Source organism: Sphaeroforma arctica, assembly GCF_001186125.1.
Source record: "Sphaeroforma arctica JP610 unplaced genomic scaffold supercont1.155, whole genome shotgun sequence".
NCBI classification, from domain to species: Eukaryota; class Ichthyosporea; order Ichthyophonida; genus Sphaeroforma; species Sphaeroforma arctica.
Genome location: NW_014040403.1, coordinates 113853 through 122495, shown reverse-complemented (window position 1 = coordinate 122495; position 8643 = coordinate 113853). Strand labels below are relative to the sequence as shown.

Here is an 8643-nt window from a genome sequence, read left to right as displayed (position 1 = left end):
TGTGTGTGTGTGTGTGTGTATATATATATATATATAGTATATATATATATATATGTATATATATATATATGTATATATATATGTATATATATATATATGTATATATATATATATATATGTATATATATATATTTACCAGGCATGCATTTACACCCAAAATCTTATTTCCCGTCTTGTTTCGTGTTTTCGATTGGATTTGTGTCTCTCAATTCCACGCGTCATATCATTTGTTTATATCATGCTAACATTCGTGCGTATACTATCCTATCGGATATTTATCTCGGAAACAGAACTCAAATACGTAAGATATATTGTACGCTTAATGATCCTCAGGTTATATACACCTTAACATTTATTCATGAACGATTGTGCGTAACAGTCGGACAAACGTACATGCGTGTGTTCGTAATCCTGCTAGCTCGTTGGTATCGAAGCCAACTTTTCAATCTATCAGAATACAACTTGTATTTGATATATATTTTACTCAATCCGGTACCATGAGAATCTCATTCCGTAGTTGACTAGGCGCTTGGTTTCTCCAACTGTGGAGATGTCCTTTCTTCTTTCTTTTAGTCTACTGATCTTTCCGCAAAGTGATATGCTCTCGATTGTCCACTATCTGTAGATTTACAATGTCAAACGCGCTCATATTTAATTCAGAATCACTCCTTTTTATTTTGTTGCGCCAAATTTTTATTTTGAAATTGTCTGACGTTCCATCTGACACTTTTTACTATGTATTTGTTAAATACAGTATCGCCAAAATGGAGAATCTTCGTCGACTGAGTTTAATGCGGAACCCTATCACGGCAAAAAAAAACTACAGGTCGTATATGATTTTCAAAATTCCGCAATTGATCATGCTGGATTATAAGAAGATCAAAGATAAGGTAACTTGCTGTGGACGACATTTTACCTATCCTATGACTTTGGAGTCCGTTGTTTCCATCATACTCAAATTTCTCTGTCGGGCATAATCACGGGTTGAATAATGTAGGAGAGGGAACTGTCCAAACAAATATTTGGAGGTGAAGAGGGAGAGAAGCGCGTAGCACAGCAGGTCAAGCACACTAATGAGGAGGATCTGGACGGCGACGCTAAGGTCGATGCGGCGGAGTTGGAAGCTAGAGTGGAAGGTCTTACAGCTGAACAAGAAGAAAAAATCAAGGCAAGTACTGAACCATTGCAGATTGTACGATTGCTTTAGGTCATCTGAATTATACAAGTTCATTCGCATATTTCAGGGCAAATCTCTCATTATTTGAAATACTACTCAAACTAACGCCGTGTATTGTTTCCATTTTGCAGACGGCAATTTTAAATACCCAATCATTAGACGAGATTCGTCGACTAGAACAAATATTGCAATCCGGTATCATACCCGAGAGTGGATTACAATTAGACGGAGATGTGGTATGTGCTACACTGTCCATGTTCTCAATTCGAAATCTAAAATTGAATTCAAATGTTTTTCTTTGATCCGCGTATTCAACTTTTTATTAACAACACGCCCCTTTCTCTATCATCGCTCACAGGATGACGAAATGGAAAGCTGATTCAACCCAATTTAGAAAATAAAATACAACATATATCTCCCTTTTATCGTTATGTTACCGGAATGTCAAGATATAATACAACGATAGCTCAAGGTGTATATAGTTGCATTCGAGTTTAGGTTTTACGTTATTATTTGTCGATCGCAATTTTTATGCGATACCCCGTATTGGTAGTTCGTCTATGCGAAGGCTGCCTAGTTCGCCACTTTTTGCCACTTTCTGGTCTTCATTCAGTTTGGATGGCACCACCGTACAGAATGCCAAACTCGAACGACATGTTGTGTTACGGCATTCTCCCTATTACCTGTATTCCTGATCCGACGGGGGAGTCTCGTTCAATGTCACCTCTTGCCCGTCAAGGTGGATTTTTCCCCTTCTTGAAACCGAGCAGAGCTTCTACAAGCGTATTACTAAGTCTGGTTTATAGATGAATACCCCTACGCACCCTTCAATCGTTATGTCGTCGGAATGTCAAGATACATACATTAACTTGATAGCTTAGTGGAGTAAATAGTTGCATTCGAGTTTGGGTTTATGCTATTTAATTGTCGACCGCAATTTTTATGCGATGTCCCGTATTAGGAGTTAGTCTATGCGACGGCGGCCTTGATCGCCGCTTTCTGGTCTTCGCTTAGTTTGGATGGCATCACCACTTGAATTTCAACGTACAGTGTACCAGACTCAGACGGCATGTTGTGTTGCGGCATTCCCTCGTGCTCTTTGCTTATTACTTGACCTGGCTGGGACACTGAGTCTCGTTCAATGGTCACCTCGTGCCCGTCAAGGTGTGTTATTTTCTTCTCGAAGCCGAGCAGAGCTTCTGCAAGCGTAATACTGAGTCTGGTATATAGATGAATACCCCTGCGCACGAACATGGGATGTGGTGCAGTGCGAATTGTGTATACAATGTCCCCTGGGATGATACCAGGCCCTTCATCTCCCGCACGAGCGAGCACTATACGTTCACCATTGGGCATTCCCTGCGACGAGTGGATTAATCAAAACATTGAAAACCATGGATATAGCAGCTGTATGGTTTACGGAAGCCTTCCAATTATTGACAGCTTGTGCTGTTTAAAGTCCGCTGAATCCATGCAGAGGGCCTGCGTACAACTGTCACTTCCGAGCTCTTCTGCAATTCTAATATAGAACTTAACGAACAACATTCTACAAGCAACATTCTTAGCGATTTTTGCGTACAGGTCGAAAATGAAGCAAGTAATTGGTGCAAGCCGCATTCGTAGCGCCCAGCAGGACTGAGCCCGCCTTACAACTGTGTCTGCAACACTAATAGTGATATATACGTCAATAGCAAGTGATTGGGACGAATTACATGTCCATGGACTGTGTAAAGTGATCACATACAACTGTTTACAGGGGGAAATACCACCCACCGCTATCTGCATCAAAATCGATACATCCTCTACTCGAAGTGAGGGGAATAATCCTTCAAGTCGCCTACGTACAATACATCCAGATAACAAATAGTTGGCATACACACATTCGATTTAACAATTTTGCCCAACCTCATTCTGTTATCCGAATACTGTACATTTAGACTGCCGAGAGACAAGCAAGTATAAATTTCTAATTTCATTGAGCATTCCAAAGCCTCTCGCACTCCTTTTGACTTTTTTGCTGTGGTCTTCGAACTTCAAACTTCGAATCATTACAAGAGGTGCTATGTTGCTACTAGCACATTCCGACAAATATATAAGAATCACCACCCAAATGTGTCGCACAATACCTGCTCAACGTCGATAGAGAGTATGCGTTGACCCAGCTCCACCTTGCGACCGTGGCACTTGTGGCACTTCTTCTTCACCACTCGTCCCTTACCCCCACACGCATTGCACTGCGTTTGAACCTGCTGGTAGAACCCTGGCGCAATCTGCTGCTTTACAACACGTGTGCCTGAGCCCTTACACTTGGTGCATGTATGTACATCGTCTTTGCTATTCGCCCCCGTGCCCCTACAATGTGAACACAGCTGTTGGTTGACGACTTCCACTTGCAACGTTCGGCCGTTGTATAAATCTTCGAGAGACACATCCAAAAAGATATTTGCTTCCGTTCCCTTCGGCTTTCCTTGCTTCTGCTGTTGTCCTCCAAAGTTTGAGAAGAATCTGTTTGAATGTATAGGATTGCATCAAAGGTTGCCTGGTCAAATACAGATCACGCCTGTGTTGCTTTGGGTAAATGACCCATAAACGGGCATTATCCTATACGCTGTTGAAAGCATCCTTGCGTTATTCAAGAAAAGAAACCACCGACAACAATAAAAAACAACATTACAAATTATCAGATAAAGAAAGCCACCTGTACAGCAATACGTGCACCAAGCGCCGCAAACGCTCGAGTAGTATGACCCTAGAATTCTGGGCAATACCGCTACATATATGCTGTTGGAAATATCCATACCCTATTTGTGAAATTATCGACGACGATTAAGAATGATACAACCAATAAATAGATAGAGCAAGTAGCGGATAAAATAGTACGTGCCTCGAGACCTATTCGGAAACTGAACTGAAATAGAAACTTACGAGCTGAATGGGCTGCCCCCGCCACCTCCGCCCTTTGCTTCGTTCTCAAGACCTTCCTTTCCGTACTGATCATACGTTGACCTTTTATCCGGATCACTCAGAACTTCATAAGCTACTCATCAGCAATGAAAAATTGAATGAAATAGGTGGATTAATTCGTGGCTGCTACACTTTGAGTAAAAATCGGTGCAGGTGCCTGCTTGTCTCGGTTAGTATGTCCCTATACAAGCTTGTACTACAGCAAGCACCCGGCGCATGCATACGCCATAATATACAAGTTACCTTCCGCAATCGCCTGAAACATATCAGATGTATCGGTTTCTGTATTCTTATCAGGATGGTATTGACGTGCCAGCTTTCGATATGACTTCTTGATGTCTTCCTGGCTCGCACGCGAGGTGATGCCCAGGATCTCGTAGTAGTCATCTGCTATGTGTGCCAGGACTGTGCATAGTAGCGCTAGAATTAAAAAAGCCCGCATATTGTATCACACCTTACATACGCATATCACGACTAACTAACTATAATAAGTATTTTATAAATATATTATGTGTACACCCACATACTGTCTACTGTATAGCTCGCTTCTTCACACCAAAATAAACAATTTACACCCGCGTGAAAATTTCAGAAATTGTTTGCTGCTTGGTGACACATCAAAAGTTCTATATATTTTTTTCAGTAAAATATGAAAGACTATATATGTGACTGCAATTTAAAAATATTATGTATTTACGCTTCACTGAGACTATATATGAGAATCTCCTCATAATACCGCTGACGGATTATGAGGTTCTTCAACGCTCTCGTACGTAATCGTAGATTATTTGCCACATATGTCCAAGGATCACGTCCTACGAATCCCAAATATGGACGTCAGTATTTCTACCATGTTGATGAGCATGGACAGTTATTCTTGGAGGATACCAAAGTGAAGAACTTTATCACCGCGTACAAAGACAAAGCCTTCTTGAACTTCTTTTATAAAAGGTTGACGATCAATACGACTGGAATGTACGAATCATTCCCGTACGTATCTTTATGTGGGAAAGAAATCAACTTTCTCAAAAGCGGCGGTACGTCGCCTATAGTATTTTCAGAGATCGACGCTGGTTACCTCATATACGGCGGTACATTGAAGTTCGAATTCCAACCCACTAAACTAGAGTTCAGTGTCGATGGTAGGCTATTCCATCCTTCCCCTAAGCCAAAAGTCTGCGAGATGGCTCTGATTGGGTCTAAGTTGGCTATTAGTCTATCAAAACAAATGTCCTTCGAGCCCAACGAGTTTGGCGACGGGTACGCAATGCTCGACTACGACGGGCATGCCTATCCAGTACGTATCGTAGAGTTGGATCCCTAAAAATAGTTTGTAGACTTTCAAGGGAGCGATATCTTGATATTGTATTTATGTCAATAGGCCGGCCAGCAGCACAATCTCAAGGCACAAGCACTGCAACACCCGCGCGATGTACACCGTGAATGTTTACGTTCAACGTTCATATTGTGATGGCCCTATAGTTGTAGCTTAAGGTGCATTATCGGAACTATGAGGTTCAAAGTACTCCTATATTCCTCTTAGGATGTCCGTTTATTGCCAATAACAAGTCGATCGATTTTTGTCAGTCTTTTGGCCTATATAAACGTTCTAAAGAAAGATTATATATATCGTTTGGCCTATATAAACGTTTAAAGTATATATATATTTATTTATTTTTTTGAATTAAAAAATGAAATTGAAAAAATACAAAACATAAATCTTTTTACATTTTTGTATTATAAAAATAAATAGTCGCGTCCGGGGCATGTAAACAAACATAGCTAAAATTAAATAAACATACCTGACGGCTCACGCGCGCATTCAGCTTCCCACTTCACCAGCCATAATGTTTTACAAACTCTGCACCTTGCTTCTATCCTTGTCCATGCTCGCTGAAGGTATGCAAGTCTCAACAGATTTAATAAAAGAAATTGCTTGTGGTGACTAAAGGATCGAGGATAGTGACTTGCTTGTGGAAAGGACGCCAGGTTCTTTGTCGCCTATTTCTCCAGCTGTGAACCAGTCTGAAATATCTATTTACGTCGGATTCGAAGTTCCAATATAGAAATCGCATATATTTCAATTAGCAAATGAACGACCCTGATGATACTATGTTTCTCCATGAAAGCAGGGTTGACCATTGTCGAGCAAGAATCTTACACAACTTCCGAAGAAGTGAACTCCTCCCCATACGCTGTCTTCACCATGAACATGAAGTTGGATATACAGGTACCATCTCGGTTGTCTCGTTGATGGTATATATTGAATTTAATTGAATTTTTTCAGCATCTTTTCTCATTCTCGGGATTCGCTTGGCATCTGAAAGATCATATCTCTTATGTATTTGTAGTCAGCTGATCTATTTGCCGTAGTCGACAATCTTGTGGTTCCCATCGCGTACGAAGAAGACAATTATCAGGTAAGTGAGAATACTGTATAATCGAAACAGTTTGTTGTAGCCATACACTGTCATTGTGCAGGTATTAGATATGAAACAGCGCCCTTAAATTTGATTCGTAGGCTCATCGGTAGTCAGGTTCCTGTTTGTGCTGAGAAACGTCTATTTCTATGTCCAAATATACACAGATATATGGAATTTATGTTTACATATTCAAGATAAAGATATTTATGTTTATCGATAAATAATACAGCTCCTAATGTATTGTAACATATATTCGTTAACACTATATATATATATATAGTGTGCCTTTAAGAGTATATATATATAATGTGTGTTTTGAGAGTATATATATATATATATATATGTATGTATATATCATATGTATGTACACATATATGTTTGCATATGTCTGTGAATATGTATATATATATATATATATATGCACAGTGTGCGCGTACTAGTTTTTCTTCTTCGAATATATCTTAGGTATTGTATCCAAGTACAACCCAATGACAATCCGTTGGTACTTTTAGGTTTTCTATATTCGGATCTATGTGTTTTACGTGTATGAGCTATATCTGTTTGTTGAGCAAATATATAGATATACACGACATTGCTAGGAAACGATGCGTACGAGGACATGTGTATTAAGGGATATATGTAACAGTGTGGAACTATATTGCTCTATGTAGACAATTTGCATAGTTCTGCGTTGTACTAAAATTCATGATATATCCGAAATATGTTTTGTGTGTTGTCACGCTTCCAATCCGCGAATGCATGTAAATCTGGCTTTGCGAACGTCTTATGATATAGTCGCCTATTTTGTGGTGCGTTGGTTGTATTACAAGTAAACGCTGTTGGTTCAGCAAATTCATAGATATACAAGACATTGCTAGCTAGGAAACGATGCGGATGAGCATATTTGTATCAAGTAGTATATGTAACAATGTGGAACTAGATTGCTCTATGTGGACAATTTGCATAATCTGCCTTGGACTGAAATGAGTGGATCCATCTGCAATATATATTGTACGTTGTCACGCTTTCAATCTGACGTTGCGAACCTAGTGCGTGCGTGCGTCTTATGATAGAGTCGCCTATATTTTGGTGAGTTGGTTGTAATACAAGTAAACGCTGTTGCTGATATACTCGGATACAAATTTCAGCTCGCGTTTCCTTTGTCACGTGTATCTGAACACGTGTACTACGTATTCTCAAAAAGTCTGTTCTCGAGAAGGTTGTAAAGAATTGCTTGTTAAACTTATACTCCAACCTTTCTCCCTTGTAAGGTTTCGTGGAAATTGCCCTACCCACTTGCACACAAGGGCAACCATCAGGTGATGATCTACGACGCCGCTAGTCTTGACAGCGTCCAGAAGGTAGCGGTCCTTCGTATTCGCATTCAGTGTGTATACATTATAGTTCGAATGTGTACGATCTATAGCATGTATTTGTGTTTTTTGTTCACTTTATGTTTTTATCAGGTACTACAAACTGGTCTTCCAGACCAATACGAAAAGTTGAGACTTGGCAATAGTGTTAAACTGAAGGTTCAGCACTCACTTCGTATACAGGCTCGCATAATAACTCTGCTATTTTTTATGAACCCATGACAGTTCCAGGATGGGGAAGGAAGTATGCCCCAAGCACTACTAACTGCTCCTGTCTACTTTAGTGGTGCGTCGAAGATCTCCCACTCCGTCTCATTCTCTCTCATCGCGGTCTGTGCATCTGTAGCTGGCTTCTATTTCGCACACGACGTCAAGTCAAGTGCTTGCGAATAGCTGTATACTTCCGACGAATAAAATATAACACTGAAATTTGCCTGCAATGTAGGTGTAAGGACAGAGAATATGTATCCTTGCTTTGTCTGCATGTAGAAATATCATATATTAAATACACATACAGCTTATGAAAGTATATATATAGATAACTACATTATTAAATTATTCCATTTTTAAGTTCGTATACATGAGTATATGTGATTACACATATATGTATATATAGATATAGATATATATATATATATATATATATATGTGTGTGTGTGTGTGTGTATGTATAGTATACATATATATATGTGTGTGTGTGCGTGTG

At 39.7% G+C, this 8643-nt stretch overlaps 4 protein-coding genes across 4 annotated transcripts in view; 3 read left to right on the top strand and 1 right to left on the bottom strand.

Moving 5' to 3' along the window:
• The window catches only part of SARC_03167 (hypothetical protein), a 2747-nt gene extending 1084 nt beyond the window's left edge, over nucleotides 1-1663 (top strand). Inside the window, exons 2-5 of the mRNA XM_014303064.1 lie at nucleotides 755-890; nucleotides 998-1168; nucleotides 1309-1413; nucleotides 1536-1663. Of these exons, the coding sequence (XP_014158539.1) occupies nucleotides 755-890; nucleotides 998-1168; nucleotides 1309-1413; nucleotides 1536-1556 (433 nt within the window). The 3' untranslated portion in view covers nucleotides 1557-1663. The remainder of the gene's footprint in view (nucleotides 1-754; nucleotides 891-997; nucleotides 1169-1308; nucleotides 1414-1535) is intronic.
• Nucleotides 1664-1986: 323 nt separating this feature from the next.
• SARC_03166 (hypothetical protein) lies at nucleotides 1987-4660 on the bottom strand. Its single transcript, XM_014303063.1, has 4 exons — nucleotides 4385-4660; nucleotides 4103-4214; nucleotides 3304-3682; nucleotides 1987-2536 (listed from the first exon to the last, which is right to left on the bottom strand). The coding sequence occupies exons 1-4, from the start codon at nucleotides 4581-4583 to the stop codon at nucleotides 2147-2149; spliced, it is 1080 nt and encodes a 359-aa protein (XP_014158538.1). The 5' UTR covers nucleotides 4584-4660; the 3' UTR covers nucleotides 1987-2146.
• A 193-nt stretch (nucleotides 4661-4853) lies between these two features.
• SARC_03165 (hypothetical protein) lies at nucleotides 4854-5781 on the top strand. The gene has a single exon (XM_014303062.1). The coding sequence runs from the start codon at nucleotides 4890-4892 to the stop codon at nucleotides 5463-5465; it is 576 nt and encodes a 191-aa protein (XP_014158537.1). The 5' UTR covers nucleotides 4854-4889; the 3' UTR covers nucleotides 5466-5781.
• Nucleotides 5782-5922: 141 nt separating this feature from the next.
• Nucleotides 5923-8448, top strand: SARC_03164 (hypothetical protein). Its single transcript, XM_014303061.1, has 5 exons — nucleotides 5923-6040; nucleotides 6274-6371; nucleotides 6493-6561; nucleotides 7836-7925; nucleotides 8163-8448. The coding sequence occupies exons 1-5, from the start codon at nucleotides 5989-5991 to the stop codon at nucleotides 8328-8330; spliced, it is 477 nt and encodes a 158-aa protein (XP_014158536.1). The 5' UTR covers nucleotides 5923-5988; the 3' UTR covers nucleotides 8331-8448.
• The last annotated feature ends 195 nt before the right edge of the window (nucleotides 8449-8643 follow it).

Bases quoted from the DNA above. Each gene is read 5' to 3' on its own strand.
- SARC_03166 (XM_014303063.1), bottom strand. From the start codon at position 4,583: ATGCGGGCTTTTTTAATTCTAGCGCTACTATGCACAGTCCTGGCACAC. The intron at 4,215-4,384 runs GTAACTTGTATA...GCTGATGAGTAG, and splicing joins GTTTCAGGCGATTGCGGAAG to CTTATGAAGTTCTGAGTGAT. The intron at 2,537-3,303 runs GTATTGTGCGAC...CACTCGTCGCAG, and splicing joins TCTCTATCGACGTTGAGCAG to GGAATGCCCAATGGTGAACG.
- SARC_03164 (XM_014303061.1), top strand. From the start codon at position 5,989: ATGTTTTACAAACTCTGCACCTTGCTTCTATCCTTGTCCATGCTCGCT. The intron at 6,041-6,273 runs GTATGCAAGTCT...CCATGAAAGCAG, and splicing joins CTTGTCCATGCTCGCTGAAG to GGTTGACCATTGTCGAGCAA. The intron at 6,562-7,835 runs GTAAGTGAGAAT...CTCCCTTGTAAG, and splicing joins ACGAAGAAGACAATTATCAG to GTTTCGTGGAAATTGCCCTA.
- SARC_03165 (XM_014303062.1), top strand. From the start codon at position 4,890: ATGAGGTTCTTCAACGCTCTCGTACGTAATCGTAGATTATTTGCCACA.